This window comes from Juglans regia, chromosome 2, assembly GCF_001411555.2.
Source record: "Juglans regia cultivar Chandler chromosome 2, Walnut 2.0, whole genome shotgun sequence".
NCBI classification, from domain to species: Eukaryota; Viridiplantae; Streptophyta; class Magnoliopsida; order Fagales; family Juglandaceae; genus Juglans; species Juglans regia.
Window position 1 is genome coordinate 681,023 of NC_049902.1, and position 18,157 is coordinate 699,179.

At 37.8% G+C, this 18,157-nt stretch overlaps 1 protein-coding gene and 1 pseudogene across 1 annotated transcript; both read right to left on the reverse strand.

The window, feature by feature from the left end:
• Positions 1 to 2: 2 nt before the first annotated feature.
• LOC108997700 (ACT domain-containing protein ACR4-like) lies at positions 3 to 2,989 on the reverse strand. Its single transcript, XM_018974102.2, has 8 exons — positions 2,965 to 2,989; positions 2,645 to 2,733; positions 2,319 to 2,364; positions 2,117 to 2,231; positions 1,921 to 1,988; positions 935 to 1,525; positions 512 to 616; positions 3 to 428 (listed from the first exon to the last, which is right to left on the reverse strand). The coding sequence occupies exons 2-8, from the start codon at positions 2,689 to 2,691 to the stop codon at positions 117 to 119; spliced, it is 1,284 nt and encodes a 427-aa protein (XP_018829647.1). The 5' UTR covers positions 2,692 to 2,733; positions 2,965 to 2,989; the 3' UTR covers positions 3 to 116.
• A 5,702-nt stretch (positions 2,990 to 8,691) lies between these two features.
• LOC108990304 lies at positions 8,692 to 16,431 on the reverse strand (annotated as a pseudogene).
• Positions 16,432 to 18,157: the final 1,726 nt, after the last annotated feature.

Consider the following 18,157-nt stretch of genomic DNA (forward strand, 5'->3'; position numbering starts at 1 on the left):
CAAAATTTTGTTGTCCTTTGTTCTGAAATCGCACTCAATGTCTATATGCTGTTCCTTCCTAGAAATAACATGAGCGAACTATAGGCAAAGATTATACGAGCTTGGAAGTTGGGAACTTAAAAACTGCGACTTTTGAAAAGGTTTGTAAAGAGGAAACTTCTTGCCATCTCCTGAGGAAATTTCGGAGACAGACTCAAGTTCCCTTTCACCCGCAATATGTTTTGTCCTATCTGTTGCCTAATCAAATCAACGTTTTTAGGATCAATAGGTTGGCCAGACACATCAGTGACAAAGAATGTATCTTTGAGTTTCCCTCCCCTTGTTGCCATCTCTGCCTGTCTAATGCGCAAACCATTTTCCCGAAATATTCTGGTAATATCCGAGAGGAGTCCGAGTCTGTCATCACTGCACAGTTCTAGTTCCAGTTCCTGTACCAGAGTAAGCAATTCTTAGAAAATTACCTAAACAAATGCTACTCTAAACTCTCAAGTGTCTAAAGTGGGCTATCTACCTCAGAGGCTCTTCTCTGGATGGCTGCTTCGAGGCAATCTATAACACGTTGTCTCTCAGCCTCTGAACTTACGGGAAGCCCATCGATATGTCTGATGTAGTATTCCTGCAAGCAGAGGACTATTATGACATGGGTCTGACAGGATGAAACTAAAGGAATATTCAGAACCGTACTTGAGCAGCTCATAGTACATGTACATCCAAAAACAAGATTCTCTTTATACTTGTAAAAAGAGAAACGGAAAAAGAAAATCCCTTGGCTGAGCGACGAGACGGTATCAATTCTTAGTTTTTAATGAAACAAACTTAAAGCTGTTGTTGTAGAAACAAGGGCTGTCTTTTCAATTCTCATGCATTATACAATAGAATCTGATCTGATTTTCAACTACTCAGTTAATAGAGCATTACAGAGTTCTGATCATACCTGATGAGCTTCCATCCTTTCTGTGATGACAGTCCCGTGGAACACCACATACTGCATATCTGTTAGAGTGCACAGAGTGTCAAACAAAAGCTTCGGCCGGTCTTTGGATCTTATGGAGACAACAGTATAGTCTCTATCATTACAATCTAATACGCAAACATGGATTCTTGAACTATGCTCGACATCTTCAAGCCTTTCGAAATCCCTATCGGCAAACATCAATTGATGTAATCTCCTTTGTCTGTGTGTTACCCCAGATGAGGATATTGTGATTCTAGGTGTCATAAAACTGATATTTCCTTGGAGGACATTGCAAAGCAATTGCTTGATAGTAGAGAGCCGTTTTGGATCTTCAATTGCTTGTCCAGTTGACTGTTCTGTCAAGTCAATAACAGCAGCAGCTCTAGAATTGTGTGTCCATATTTCACCGTTCACCACATTGCACCTGAGGTCTGTAAGTACTGCAAATACTTCTGACAACAGCCCAGGCCTATCAATGCCAGTTAGTTCAATTGACGTATGCTCCTCCGAGGGCATTCCCACAGTGAACCCTCTCATTGACTCTAAGCAACACGCATCAGTTTCAACATGCTGCAAGATTGATCAACAAATCCGAGGTTTAAATAGGAGAATGTAAAAGTTCTGGAAAAAACTAGAACAATCATGCATAAAACGAGGTTGGCATGATCAACAACTTATTCTAGTGAACCGAAATTGAGTCTACATAAGTTGAATTTAGGTCAGTCTCATCCAAAAAAATTGAAGGAATTTGGTAAACTTCGTTGAGCATAACATACTGATTCTAGTAATGGGAAACTTACTAACATGAAACAAGTGCTAGCCAGATAAAAGGCTTCATCGCTCAGCCAGACAATGCTAATCGAGATTTCACTTGCGAATGGAGGTGATCTTGGAACGAAAGAACTAAGATATACCAACCAAACGAAAAGAAAGTAGTGAAAAATACTGCTGCTATAATCACTTGCCTTCTGTATATAATCGAGGATCCCTTCATCTCTAATTTTGTTCCCATCACAGTCAGTCACATTAAACACTGGAATTGAGAAAATGGAGAGAAAAAATAATGGGTGTTTTGTACGCAATTGAAAATTGTAAACATTGCTTCTTGAGAAAGAGAGGGAGAGAGAGAGAGAAGGGTCGGAGGAAATAGTTGAAGCATACCATTCATGAACCATCCTCCATCAGAGGAGACGTATGCTTTTGTTATGATGAGGTCTAAGTCTGCAAGTACTTGGACAACTTCAAGGAGTATTCCTTGCCTAATAGTACTAACAACCTAAGTAAAAAGCCAAACTTAATTAGAAAATTCTGTTCTTAACTGTTCATTTTGCGAGGTAGAAAATGGGGGCAAAGCAGAGTTTACCTCTATAATGGTGGCAAGCTCACAAGACTCATTGTCAATCACAACTCTGCAACCACAAAACTAATGTCAATGTCCCATAAAATTCGAAGCTCAAAATTTTGAGAGCAAAAGGAGTCAAAAATGCAATTTGAAGCCGCAGGGCTAGGCCATTAGCCAAGTTGGATTGCAGAAAACTCTACCAGCACAGCCTTAATAATTATCATTAATCAGACAGCCAAATGGGACTCATTTCTAATGGTCAAATACATGATCCCCAAGAAATCCCCAGAAACTAAGTTGAGATATAAAGGCTGTATGTAAAGAGTGAGAAACAGAGAGAAGCATGCCTTGTTGGGTTCATTCTCTCAATGAACTTTGCATACACATCATCCATGATCAAACTCTCAAACCTCCAGAAGAAACCCAGACTGAAAAACTAATAAAAAAGAGAACTTTCAGTTGAGAGAAAGACAGTGTGTAAGCAGAGTGGAGCTGCTATGCCGTTTAAAATATGTGGCCGGAAAGCTAACGTGAAAATCAGCAGCGATAACGTGCCTAGTTGTGATTGGTTAAAGTAACAGTTAAGATGTTGCCGGGAAACAGTTAAAGCCTGCATGCTTGGGGATTCTTAATTCTTTAGGTGAGATATATACAGAGGGGTCCGTACCGCGCGCTGGAATTTGAAATCACGCGACTTGGCATTCCCGGAAATGTCATCTTGCTTGCCAATCTACGCCCTCCTTGGAAACTGATGCCACGTGTAATCAACTACACAGACGATATCTGTATATAGATATATATTTATATGGATTATCTTATTATTATCCATCTATTATTTAAGTGTATTTTACTTTGTTTTAATTTTTTTTATCATTTTTTAAGTATTTTTTTTAACATTCCTAATCATTAAGAATAAATTAAAAAAAATATATAACTCTTTACAAATACTCATTTTCTTAATCATTAAATAAAATTAAAAATTAAAAAAAAATCAAATATAAAAAAAGTAATAGATAGATATTAGTAGGATAGTAACTCTATTATTATTCTATTTATATATATTTATTTATATATTTATCTATATATTTATACACCCAAGAGGCTGCAATCTTTACCACTAAAATTCAGAAAAATACAAGCTTGCCACCATAGTTCTAAGCTAATCTTTTGCCAAAAAAAAAAAAAAAAAAGGTTTCTTATGAAAAAATTCAGAGAATTCAACTGATAGTGTTATTAGTAATTATAAACAAACATTTTTTATTTTATAGAATTGATACTAAAATAGAAGAATTGATGCTAAAAATGACTAATTACGAAACTCATGTATATAATAAGATCACTAAAGGTGAAATAAAAAAGATGATAAATAATGCACATCCAACATGTTTTACAATTATTTTTATTGCTATATTTTAAATGGAAGATAGTTATCTAAAATCTAAATAAAAAGATATTTAATAATTTTGATGAAGTGATATATTTATTCAATATAAATAAGTCGTAAAATAATTATATATATATATATATATATGAATATTATGATTTTAAACAGATCATTAAATTAGGAGGGAAAGACAAGGCAATCCGATAAGGATGTTTTACATTTGAGGTCGAGAGAATTAGAGGACAAAAGAGAAACAATGATTTGTTAACTTGAGGGAATGAGACCTTTCAAGTACAGCCTTCCGGGGATATCAAAACTGTGATATATAAGCACTAGATCAGAATCGTACTTATCGTAAATAAACGAACAACAAGATGGATAAAAAATAAAAAAGAAAAAAGAAAAAATAAATATGAACAATGCTAGAGTTACCGACATTTGAGTCTCCATCCCATAATTTTATTTTTAACTTAATAATTAAAGAGGTATGTTTTAGTAATGTTGTGAGTTTTTTTTTTTTTTAACGATGGTGTGAAAAAAAATGAATATTAAATGGACTTTTGTGGTCATTTAATTGCGGCGAAAACATTATTTGTGACCAAAACAGTCTTATTTTGGCTGTAAATAGTCATTTCGCTAGAATTAAATGGCCACAAATAAGCAGTTTTCTTGTAATATTTAAGAATATAAAAAAAATGAATGAAAAAATAAATTTGTTCTTCTTGGGACCGGTCTCACGCTACATCTACGATGGATGTAACACAAAATATTAAGACTTGTTTAGATAATGAGATGAGATAAAATAATTTTAGATAAATCAAATAACATATTGTTAAAATATTATTTTTTAATATTATTATTGTTTTGAGATTTAAAAAAGTTGAATTGTTTATTATATTTTATATAAAAAAATTTAAAAAACTTTGTAATGATGATGTGAGATAGATTGAGAGTGTTTATGTATCCAAACAGAACCTAATAATATATGTAGCAAAAGTTAATCCCAACACATTGGACATCTACTTGTATCGAGAAATCTTATTGATAAAAGTTGATTGATTGTATTTTTTTTTTATTTAATAGTTAAGAAAGTGACTATTAGCGAATTGATTTTTTTTTAAATATTTAAATGTACTTAAAAAATAGTTAAAAGAAAAAGAAATAAAAAAAATACATTTACCATTTTCGATACAATGCAAGGGCACTATTTCCGGTCTCGTCTCCCTAACATTGTCCATAGAGAATTATATGACAGCGCCTGTGAAATTGGAACGCTGGAGATTTTTGTCTCTGCGAGTTTGAGCAACTTTCTATAGTACTTCTAATATCGATGATCTTTGTATTATATTTTAGGGAATTCTAATTTCTTGTTCTTCTTTTTTAAACACATACAACTTTCTATAGTACCACTAATTAATATCGATCTGTGAGCATTAATGGGAGTACTTGCATGATCCAATAACTTCTGTGCATGCATTTTAGTTATATATATAAAGAACCAATTAATATATATATATATAGATAGAAGATGATCATCGACTTTAATTTGCTACTTAAATGAAAAACATAAATTAGGCTTATTTATTTATTTCCAAGAAAAGCTTAGGCTTGGTTGGGTTCTACGTATTTGAATCTGAGCCTCAAGATTTATAGTTTAATTTTCTCATAAATGCCTAGGAGCCACACCGCCATGTTTAGCTGCAACCTTTATGCAGGCATAACTGCAAAAGTTTCTGCATTGAATTTCTGCAGTACTTATGTTGCAGAATTCCAGCAAAATAATGAAGTGTTCAACATTATTATTATGGAAAAATCAAGCTGAACGACGTGGTTAACATTCTTCCACTTATTCAAAAACCCAAATGATGACACTTCCATGGTAATTTTAGCATTTTATGGACCATCCGATCTCATGAATTTATATCTGTCTATCTGTATTGTCGTTTAACACTACCCACATGTCACATTCATGATCTGTTACGAAATTTCTCAGATACTTTTGGCTGCATGTACTGTTTTTTTTTTTTTTTTTTTTTTTTATCTATATACGAAGGAGGTGCAATAGCTGCAAAAGTACTAGGAGTTAGAGGAAGGTCATGTTTGGGGGCCACTGCATTACTAAAGGACGATTGATGTAGGTTGCTTTTGGCCAGCCTTGCTTCGAGATCATCAGTGATCTACGCGTAACGCGGATTCTAGAACAACGTGGTACATACTGATAAGGCCTCATGTCCTAACGGCCGAGATTCTGATCCTCTCAATCTAAGCAAGCATATATTTGTCTAACTTGGACTTTGGAAAGAAGATATTGTTCATTGGCGTTGCCTTACCATGTACGTACACGTTTTAATTACGTGGTACTTTTGCTGTTTTTGTTGCACTTAAGGGAACAGGTCATAGATCATCAACTCATGTACTGAATTAAGCACCAAACGCCAATGGGCCTTTGGGTGGACTGGCATCCGTACGTCCTGGTCTTTAGGGACCATGGGATGGTCAGCTGGAGGGTTCGGTCCTAAAAATTACTTGGTAAAATACAAATCTCGCACCAACCAACCAACCATAAGAGGAACTCTAAGGTCTCCCAGCTCACTTCTCTCTGGTTCCACCAGCCTACACATTTTCCAGCCACACTTGTTGGTAGCAGACCAGCAAATTAGCCTTATTTCAGTCAGCGCATGACCCTCACATGACTCTACTTGAATTACAAGTGAACCTCACACATCTTTCAATCTGATCTACATCGCTCAGCAAAGTAGTAGTGTCTTGAGCTTGATTCAGCCTAAGTTCTAAGAAATAAACACAAAATTGGTTAAGTAAGAGAATTTTAGGTATATTTCCTACCCATGTACGAGTCTAATTTGTTAACATTTATATATATATATATATATATATTTATATATATTCCTGTTGACTTGTCAAAAATAGGATTGCACGTAATTGAGTTAAATACATGTTGGTATGATATCCAAGCGGACATGGGTGTAGTTGCAGTACTGGCATTGATTTTGCCACTCTATCATCAACAGCAAATCCTAATTGCTTAGCTACTGCTTCCAGAATTTACAGCCTGAACACAAACCGACCATTCTTTCTGGCTAGCACAGCACAATGAAGTAAAACATCTACTCACAGTTACAAGCAGGGGGTATTTTATATGCTTCCCCCCAAACAAAGTTATTTCAAGCAACATAAAGTAGTTTAATAGTTAATACCAACATTCATATGCTAGCAGCTGCTTTCAACCTAAGCAGATGCAAAATTTCCCCTGAGAACGCATTGCACAAGTTGCACTAAGAAATTTTTCCCCCAAGGCCTTTTTGCATTCAGCAATGCATTGAGGAAGAGTACATGGGTTGAGTTGTATCCCAAATGCACATTCCACTGGGTCCGAACCCAGAACCAAGAGTCCCAGCACCATGGCTACCAAAACCAGAGCCAAGTACTTCTTCGTTGCTTTTATTTCCATGGAAGTAAAGCTTTGCCCTGAAAACTTCACACTTTCTAATCCTATTCTATAAGCGGCAGGCTTTACTGTCTTGGAAAGGAACACCAGGTTCTATACATTTATAGAGAGAACAGAAGTCTAGAATGATTGTCCCATAAGATTAAAGCAAATAAAATATTTAAAAGATTACATGAAAGCACAGCAATAGAATGATAATACAGCTAAAATATGGAAGTTGGTCTATCCCACTGGATGTTAGTGTTGAATGCTTACAGCTGCATCCACCAAATGTGGCTTTTAGCCACTTTTCTCCAAGATAAGTGGTTGCGAACCAATAAGCTGAGATCGCGGCCTGGTGGTGAAAAACTCTGCATTTCTCTTTGTCCACGTGTAGATGTTTGATTTTGGGATTCAAAACACTAATCCTCGACCTCACTGGCATGTGGATTAGCCACAATGTTTTGAATTACCATATAATTTTTCTCCATCTTTTAAAAGCACTAATAGTAGATTCAATAAAATTATATTTTAGCTAAAATTTAATTAGATTGCATAAAAATTCACTATAGTGGATTCAACAAGGTTATAATATTTTTTAACTTTGATCATTTTCACTAGGCAAATCTGTTGAGTCCAAGTTGCTGGTCAAATATTATTTTGACATAAAAAATTCCCTCCCCGCATGCTATTCGTTTCGCGCGAGCTCACAACTCCAGAAACTCCTCTTTGTCTCAAAAGCACGAAGTGCCCAAATCCCAAACTCAACCACAGAATGCGGATAGTCTCAATCAGTCATCATTTCAATGACATGACATCATCTTGCTGGAGTGCTTCAAGTTCTAGTTCTGCAATATTATGATTAGTTGATGCTAATTTCTTCTTTTAAAATCTAATGTCAATGTTAGAAAATTAATGTATACTTTTTTAATAACGAATAAATATTCAAATTACAATTAGAATTAAAATAAATGAAAATGTCAAAATCAATATTTTAATAGAATAATGTACATTTGCAAATGAGGTCTAGATCATGTTGCATAATCTACTCACAGCTCAGTCATTGGCGCACATCATGCAAACTCAGCTTCAACTTGCTACACTTAAGAAGGAGAATCGATCACCGACTATTCGTTAAGGCAAACTTAGCTTCCCTAATTGCCTCAGGCCAACCTCTATCCCCGATTGAATTTTTGATGTATCTGTTAACATGTCTGGGCACCGATTATGATTCTTTGGTAATATCTCTCACTACTCGAGCTGATCCATTGACTTCTCATCAAATTTATAGTTATTTACTTAACCATGAGTCTAGATTAGCTCATCAAAACCACACACCTCTCTAGAAATCCCTTGGCAGCCCATCTCACTCACACAAAATCCTCCCCTACTCCTCCTTCTTCTTCGAATTTTAGAGGCAGAGGCCATGGGCCACGACGAGGTCGTGGTGATCATGGAGGTACCAACCTTTTTACTAACCGAAATGACCAACGCCCTACCTGCCAAGTGCGTCATAAAATTGGACATACAGCCTTGAGTTGCTACCATAGATTCAACCAGACCTATCAAATACCACCTCTACTGAGTCTCTTAGCCAACCTCACAACCACGACACTCCATGCACCTTCAACCCAGTTCCATCCTTGGTTCCCAGATACTGCTGCAACAATCAAGTCAGTGTTGAAGATGGCTCTACCATTCCCATACAACATACAGGTTCAGCTCATCTGCATATACCTTCTGACAACTTCCTTGTCTCTCGACTCTTACATGTTCCTTCCATTACAAAAAAATCTTTTGTCAATTCGTCAATTCTATATAGATAATTCAATCTTCAGAAAAAAGATGAAGCTGATTGCACCAAAAGAAAGGAAGGACCACACGGCACGTCTAGAAACTTGTAGAATAAAAATACAAAAATAAAAAAGTGAATATTCTTGTAAAAACAGAATGAGATTATGTGATACATGTACCATAATGATAGAGAGTAGTCAGTTATGTATTGAGTTGTATAAATGATGTAAATAGCATGGCCAAAATGTAAGGAAATATTTTTGCAATATGAAAGGAGCCCTTTGAGGCATTTCAGCAAACACTTGGTCTGCACTCTCTTCTATACTTTCTTAGTTATTTCACATTACAAGAACTCAAATAGCACTTGATCGATGAAGTATTTATATATATAATATATATATATATATATATATATATATATATATATAGCTTTTTTTTTGTGCGACATGACAAGGCGGATTAGTTATAACTATTGAACTTGATAAGGACAAAAATAATATCCTTTCGAGAAGACAAATTAAACGGGCCGTGGCCCGGGATTAAGAATCACGAATAGTACCCGAAGAACTCATTGCGAAAGTTGAAAGTGATCAAAATCCATTTGTAGTACTTGGAAGACATAAAATTGCTAATATTTTTACCCATTCAACCCTTAAACGAGAAACCGGATGAGCATGAATGATTTCTCCATAGATTGCAAATACAAACATTTGATCAATTGGTTAAAAAAGATCAATGGGCTTATAAGCTGTTTCATAGACGGAATGCTTCTATATAATTTGTAGATGTTATTATATGAATTGATTACTAAGAACATTGTTGACCCAACTGATCATTCTGAGTTGTCTTTGTTTAAGTAAGGAAAGTCATGATCTCTCTGGCATAGTTTAATTAGTTTTTTTGCTCATTTGTCATGAACCTAGTGACAGGAATGCTCCCAAAATCATGGACCATTCAAAACACCACTCCAGTATCTCAGGGCAAAACACCTTCCAGAAATATGTCACCCTCATCCAAGCTGGTTGTGTCAAGTATTTCTCTCCACGGCAGGCACCGTTCACAATTGCTTTGGCGCACTTTCCAACGGGCTCTATTGGCATTATACTCACTAAAGTCTGATACCAATTGCATTAATTGAGTTAAATATATATTTATTATCCAAACCGCTTGCAATAACATGCATGACCATTATGCTGCAGATAGAATACCGAGAAGCTTACATCGCTCATTTCTGGATCAAGTACCATCTGGCCTTCCTCTGATAGGAACTTTCCTTGTGTCATTTCTGACTCGATCAACCCTGGAGTCACAATTGCTATGCCGATGTCTCCCCCAAGTTCAACTCTCAGTGTCTCGAAGAAGCTTAGGACTGCTGCTTTGCTTGCCTGGGTTGATGTTAATCACAATGCAGTAAGAAAAATCAGTAAAGAATATGCACAGAAAAAAAAAAAAAAAAAAAGGAATAGTGAGTAAAGGATGCCGGCGAGATTAATTTCTTAATTACACTATAGAAGCTTAGTCTTGGTACCATGCTGCAGAGGAAGCAATCGTTACAATCTTCCCTTTGCTCCTTTTAAGGTGTGGAACGGCGAAATAGGTGGCATATACTGCACCCCAGAAGTTTACATCCTGACAAAAACATAGCACACATGAAATTGTGGACACAATTTATAAGTATCCTTCAGATTTTTGTTGTGGTTAATATCATTTCGTATGTCCATCTCTCTTACTTAAATTTGAGACCTCGAACACTGGACAAGAATTTGAAAGTATTTTTGTCATGATCCTCTAGGTATACATTTTCTGCTAAAGGCCGGATACATTAAAAACTAATTCAATAGGTACTTGCAATGAATGTCAACGAAGTATTTCCAAGGAAATTGCATCCGAATTTCAGTTTTGATCTTGCTAATCTCATTCAATATAACTTGGGTCGCAGTCTTTTACAATTTTTTTTCTTTCACATAAGAAAATTAATTAAGTCTAATTAGGTATATAAAAATGCAAGAGAAGAGAGTCATGTCGAGAATCTACATATATAATTACCATAGCTGGCCGAAGATTAGTAATATCGGGGGCGTGCTCAAAGATGCAGACCGGACTTATTCCGGCATTGTTTACCAGATGATCTACTGCTATGAAAATTCACAGAATATATATTAGTTTCAAAATATCTCAAAAAGAAAAACAAATTAAAAAGGTAGTACCATTTTCGTTTAATTTTTGCTTACACTGCCCAAAGTGCTCGGCTGTTTCATCAACAAAGCGCTTACAATCTTCAACCTTAGAGACATCTGCATGCAGGGATAACGATAACTTCAGGGGAGCCAAGCTGATAGGCCGTGCTGGCGACTTCTCTGAGACGGTTCTCTCTTCTTGCTATGAGGGCTAGAAAAGCTCCTCTCCTTGCATACTCGTACGCGAGATGCTTCAAAACTGAAGAATAACATAAAATGTATATTCATTTCCCTTATAGTTCACTGTTTACAAGAGTTCTTTTATAGATGAATTACAGGGTAGTTTTGACATTTTGTCAAGCACATGGTGTGCGTGTTTCCTACAGCTATATGCAGGTACAGTTGTAACCGTAACATTCCATTTACAGAGAAATAACAGAGCAACCGATCCAGAGAATTACAGAGAGAGAAACTATAATATTCCGGAAGAATCTTGAGGCTGAGATGGTATGACTGTTGCGTGTATAGCTGAGATGGATTTTTCCAGTTGAGGCTGAGCTGATTCGGATCCTTGTTTGGCTGAGCTGTTGATATCCTCCCGCAAGTCCATGATGGGTACCATTGTGAGACTTGTACGCTATTGAAGAAAACGAGATGAGTGAAGTGGCTTGGTGAATATATCAGCCACTTGATCTCGAGAGGCAGTGAAAGCAACTTGAAGAGATTTGGATCTTACACGGTCACGCACAAAGTGGAAGTCAATTTCCATGTGTTTTGTTCTTGAGTGAAGTACTGGATTGGTGGAAAGGTAAGTAGCTCCCAAGTTGTCACACCAGAGGGTAGGAGGCTGAGAGAGAAAGATGCTGAGTTCCTTGAGCAGGGACTGAAGCCAAAGTAATTCTGCAGTGGTGTTGGCCAGTGATTTATATTCGGCCTCTGTGCTAGATCGAGCAACTGTGGGCTGCTTCTTTGAACTCTAGGAGAGTAAATTTGAGCCAAGAAATACACGGAAGCCGCCAGTGGAGTGACGGTCATCAGGGCATCCTGCCCAGTCCGCATCAGAGAAGGCATGTAATTTGTAAGAGGATGATGGACGGATAAGAAGGCCGTAGTGAGCTGTGTGCTTGAGATATCTTAAGATGCGCTTTACCGCTTGCCAGTGAGGTAGTTTGGGACAATGCATAAACTGACAAATTTTGTTGACAGCAAAGGCAATGTCTGGTTGGGTAAGAGAGAGATATTGGAGACTACCTACTGTGCTACAGTAGAGACTTGGGTCAGAAAATTCAGGTCCATCGGTGAGTGAAAGCCGAGCAGAGGAGGCCATTGGAGTTTTGACGGGTTTAGCTAGGTCCATTTTGGTCCGTTTGAGCATGTCACAGACATATTTTGTTTGTGATAAATGTAGACCTTGCGAGTGATGGTGGATTTCTAGACCGAGAAAGAAACGAAGGGGTCCAAGATCCTTAACTGGAAAAAAAGTGTTCAGGGAACGTATCACAGAGTTGATAGCATCCAAACTAGACCCAGTGAGGATGATATCATCTACGTAAACCAGGAAAAAGAGGGAGACTGAGGAATGTTTGTACAAGAACAAAGATGGATCAGCTAGAGACTGTGTGAAGCCGAATTCAAGAAGCTTGGTACTCAGCTTGGAGAACCAGGCGCAGGGTGCTTGTTTGAGGCCATAAATGGCCTTATTCAAGTGGCAAACATGGGTTGGGTGATGAGGATGGACGAACCCAGTGGGTTGGGTCATAAAAACTTGTTCTTGGAGGTCCCTATGCAGAAAGGCATTATTGATGTCTAACTGTCGTAGGGACCATCCTTCGGTGACAGCTATGGAAAGGATGGTGCGGATTGTGGTTCGCTTCACAACTGGACTAAAAGTTTCAGAGAAGTCAATACCTGCCTGTTGATGAAATCCCTTGGCGACAAGTCGCGCTTTGTGTCTGTCGATGGTGCCGTCCGAGCGTCGCTTGGTGCGAAAAACCCATTTGCAGCCTACTAAATTTTTGATACCTGAAGAGGGCACTAAAGTCCACATGTTAGTGTTGAGTAAGGCTTGAAATTCTTCTGCCATGGCTGTCCGCCAGATATGGTGTTTGGAAGCTTCGGTAAAGGAGGTAGGATCATCAGGGAGTTGGGAGGTGATGGTAAGGAAGCTTCGAGGAGGCGGCCAGAGGATGGTTCCATCAGTATATGTTTTTGGGTGAAGGGAATTTGTTTTGGATCTTGTGATGATTTTAGAAGAAGGGGGCGCAGCAGATGTTAGGGTTGGGAGAGAGGAGTTGAGGGTAGAAGATGAGGGAGAAAGTTGTTGCGGGCTATCGGGTTGAGGAGAGTGTGGTGATGGGCTGAGGGGCACAATGGGCTCGATTGTTGGGTGATCTGGGCTTTCGTGAGGTCGACCAAGATTGGGTGGGGATGTGGTTTCGGAAGTCGATTCAGAGTGAGACCGTGGAGGTGTGGGCTGGGTCATTCGGGTGGGGCTGGGAGGGTTATTTGCAGATTGTGGGTGCTGAGTTGGGTTTAAGTGATGGGCGGGTATAGGCCCAAGGATAGAGGGAAGGATTGTTGAAGATGGGCTGGGAACTGCAGTGTTAAGATGATGAAACGGGAAGAGTTGCTCATCAAATACAACATCTCTTGAGATGTAAAGACGTTCGGTGGGAAGATGTAGACAGCGATAACCATGATGAGAATCACTGTATCCAATGAATAGACATTGTGAAGAACGAAGATCAAGTTTATGACGATTGTATGGCCGTAAGTGAGGCCAACAAGCTGTGCCAAAAACTTTGAGAAATGTGTAATTTGGAGGTTTTGAGAACAATTTTTCAAAAGGACTAAGATGATGAAGTAAGGGAGTGGGAAGACGATTTATTAAGTAGACAGCAGTGTGAAAGGAGTCAGCCCAGAAATGTTGAGGAAGAGAGGCGTGAGCCATGAGTGCTAGGCCAGTTTCGACAATGTGTCGGTGTTTTCGCTCTACTGCACCATTTTGTTGGTGAGTATGAGGGCAAGAGATACGATGTGAAATTCCTTTTGATTTAAGAATGTGATTTAGAGAGCGAAATTCACCTCCCCAATCACTTTGAATTGATTTTATTTTGGAATTAAAAAGAGTTTCAACTGAGCGTTGGAATGTGATAAAAGTAGAGGCAACATCAGACTTTTGTATTAATGGAAACCACCAGGTAAATCGTGTATAATCATCAAGAAAAGCAACATAATAACGATATCCTTCACGAGAAAGGACTGGGGCAGGACCCCATACATCCGTGTAAAGAAGTTCTAAGGGCTGGGTAGCCCGTTGATGATGAGAAGTAAAAGGTAATTGGTGGCTCTTTGCTTGGCAGCAAGCTGGACAAGGAGATTTGAAGTCTCGGGTGGAAACTGCAAGACAGTGTTGAGACAATATACGCTGCACAACTTGAAGAGAGGGATGCCCAAGTCTGGAGTGCCACCGAGAGGATGTGGTGCGCTCGCCAACAAGAGCTTGAAGGGGTGATGAAGTAGCTGGAAAAGTGTATAGACCATCATGTACTGGGCCACGAAGGAGAGATGTCCCCATTTTGGAGTCCTTGACAATAAAATGAGAGGAATGAAACTCAATATAAGTATGATTGTCATGACAAAATTGTCGCACAGAAACCAAGTTTTTGGTTATGTGAGGAACATGTAAAATTTTTTTGAGCTGAAAAATACGAGAAGTAGAGTGTAAGAGAGAGTCACCGATATTTGAAATTGGTAAAGCAGTGCCGTCACCTACACGAATCTGATCTGAGCCATTGTAGGGAGTGGAGTTGAGGTTCAAGTGGGCAAGGTCAGAGGTGATGTGATTTGTTGCTGCAGTGTTTGGGTACCAAGTGTTGTCGGTGGAGGAGTTGGATGAAGTGTAGTTGGCGGTAAGTGACCGAGGTGGACCATTTTCATATGCATGATCATAGCGATAGTAGCATCGCAAGGCAAGATGACCAACCTTGCCACAGACTTGGCAAGTTGGCTTGGAGTGTGGCAGAAGAGATTGGTTTGGAGAGAAATTTGGAGGTGAGGGATTTGGCAATCGACCCCTTCCACGGCCACGATAACTACCTCGGGAAAAACCCCGAGTGTTGCCACGGCCACGAGAGGAGTTGGTGGAGGTAAAATGAGCAGATATTTCAGTGGTTGGGGGAAGATGAGTTGAGTGAGCAAGGCGGCTTTCGTGGGTAAGAAGAAGACCGAAAAGTTCTTCAGGGGTCATGGGTTCAAGGCGAGCTGTGATGGAGGTAACGACAGCATCGAAATCGTTATTTAAACCAGCAAGGAGATAAGAAGTAAGCTCTGCAGAGGATAGAGGATTTCCAGCAGCAGCCATGGTGTCGGAAAGGTGCTTGACCTTCCGGAAATAGTCCGAGACAGAGCTGGAACCTTTGGATACAGTAGCTAGTTGATAGCGAAGCTGGATGATGCGGGCATGAGATTGGGTCATAAAAAATTTTTCCAAGGCAGTCCATACTTGATGAGCAGTTGTGTAACCAACAACTTGAGCAATGAGATTTTCGGAGAGAGAGGAGATGATGGCACTTAAAATCATTTGATCAGTATGTGACCATTCAAGATATTCTGGGTTCGGGTTGTGAGAGTTAGGAAGAAAGCGTGGGGGAGGGGGATGTGTGCCATCAACGAAGTGATATAGACGCTGGCCTCTCAGATATGGAACCATCTGAGCTCGCCAGAGAAGAAAGTTATCATTGGTTAATTTTACTGAGACAAGATGGGAGAGGAAAGGAAGAGAGGTAGGGGTAGCGGGAGGAGGGCTGGAAAATTTTTCCATGTTGGTTTCAGCCATGGAGACGTTTGTCTATTTTGGCTCTGATGTCATGAAGAATAACATAAAATGTATATTCATTTCCCTTATAGTTCACTGTTTACAAGAGTTCTTTTATAGATGAATTACAGGGTAGTTTTGACATTTTGTCAAGCACATGGTGTGCGTGTTTCCTACAGCTATATGCAGGTACAGTTGTAACCGTAAAAAACCACAATATATTAATTATATATGTACATACATACAAGAATGTGATTAAAAAAAAAAAAGAGAAAAAAAGGAAGAAAATATTGAGGTATTAAACGAGTTGGGGGGTATAGCTTGGTGCAAACCTCTCCAATTCCAGAGGATGCCCCGGTGATGAGTATTACTTTTCGGGCCACATCTTCACTGAATATGGATTTTATGGTGGAGATGAGAAGCTTGAAGAACAGATAGGTTGGTAGAAAGAAGAGTAAAATGGTTAGGCCTAGGGGAGGGACTATAATGTTCATCAGTTTGTGAATGAGATCCATGGCTTCTAGCTTGATTATCTGCAATTAATGTGATCACAGAGAGGAGTTTCAAGTGATTTATATATATATATATATATATATTTGATTTTCTACATATATGCATGGAAGTGAAAGTCGGTTGTTTGCAACGTAAGGACATAGCGGTTGGAGAGGAAGTAACACGTAGACTTTGTGTAGAGCTTTTGACAGCAAAAAAACAAAAGAGCTTTGAGCAATCCGCCAAGAACCTCTCCATGTGTCTGTAATTGGGACTGCGTGGAGTTGCAAGAAATCCTCTTGGCGAGCGTAACATACCGATTCTGGATGAGTTCCCTCAAAGTCCTCGATCAAAAGTTTAATTAATCATTAAAAGAAATACAATTATAAATATAAAATCAGTGTAAAAATTAGAATATATTTCTTAATAAAAATTGGAAAAAAAAAATGGAATTAAGTGGCCTTGGTCTGGCCCAAGACAGACAGTAGTGGCTTGATCGAGATCATGACCGACCCATCTGATCATTTAGATCGAGCGGCTTGAGAATCAGGAACTTGTATTTAAATTTAATTACAATAGACGTAGAACTCTTCATTAAAAATTGAAAAATCATTAATAGTACTTTTGTTAAAACTAACAGTACTTAATTAATTAAATTCTTAACAAACAAATCATCAAATCGATCTCACCTTCTTTTACTACTAAAAGCTTTTGCCGGTTTCTAATTAGTTTTTCTTCTATTCAGGTACTAATTATCAAAACATGCAGCATTTTGATCTGTGATATGTTTATGCTTGCTAACGGCGGCTGGCCGGATTAACAAAATTATTTTATTTTTTAATTTTTTATTTAATAATTAAAGAAGTGATTATTAATAAATTAATGTATTTTTTAAATATTTAAATATATTTTAAAAAAAAAAAAAAAAAGTGCAGCACGCATGGGCGGCAAGCATTGTCCTAATATAAATTTGTTTTATGGAAGTCTCTTTATTAAAGTCTGGTATTTATACGTACAGCTAATTTAACTATCTTTTTTTCTTGAGAAAAAAGAGTCACTTTTGGTGTTACTGCTTTTGAATTTTAGGTTTTCTTCTCACTTTTGAATTAATTCACGCCTAGCCTCTTCTTTCATAATTCATGCTCGACTTTTCATGTTTGAAGCAAGCGTCGTCTCAACGCACAAGTTACAGAAATTAGTAATTCGAAACTACTGATGATCTTCATTACAGAAAGAATTAATCAATGTTATAATTGGCCAAATCTCTTTCAATTGAATCATTTTAAGCCATGAGGACTTCTCCCACTCAGGCATTATCACCGTCCTCATTTCATATTAAACTTTGGGATACTATTACGTTAATCATTTTCTTTCCTTGTCCCAATTAGCAGGTCATATATTCTACAAGGATGATACTATAATTTTAAGGTGCCGTTTCGATAGTGAGATGAGATGAGTTGAAAAATTAAAAATTAAATAAAATATTATTTTTTAATATTATTATTATTTTAAAATTTAAAAAAGTTGAATTATTTATTCAAACGGACCATATTGCAGTAAAACTGGATTCTAAGTGACTTACTAACCACAAACGACCCATCGATCGGTATCCCTTTATAAAATTAGAATAAGAGGAGGCCAGCCGTCAAGTGCATGTATATGCTCCTCTATTAAAGTGCAAGTGTATAATCAAGTACATAATCTTGAACTTATCCTCTGTTCAAGCTTGAATTCTCATTTCATTTTGAATGC

Coding starts and splice junctions, on each gene's coding strand:
- LOC108997700 (XM_018974102.2), bottom strand. CDS start 2,691: ATGGATGATGTGTATGCAAAGTTCATTGAGAGAATGAACCCAACAAG. Junction 2,232..2,318: donor AGCTTGCCACCATTATAGAG/GTAAACTCTGCT, acceptor CTTTTTACTTAG/GTTGTTAGTACTATTAGGCA. Junction 1,989..2,116: donor TGGAGGATGGTTCATGAATG/GTATGCTTCAAC, acceptor TCTCAATTCCAG/TGTTTAATGTGACTGACTGT.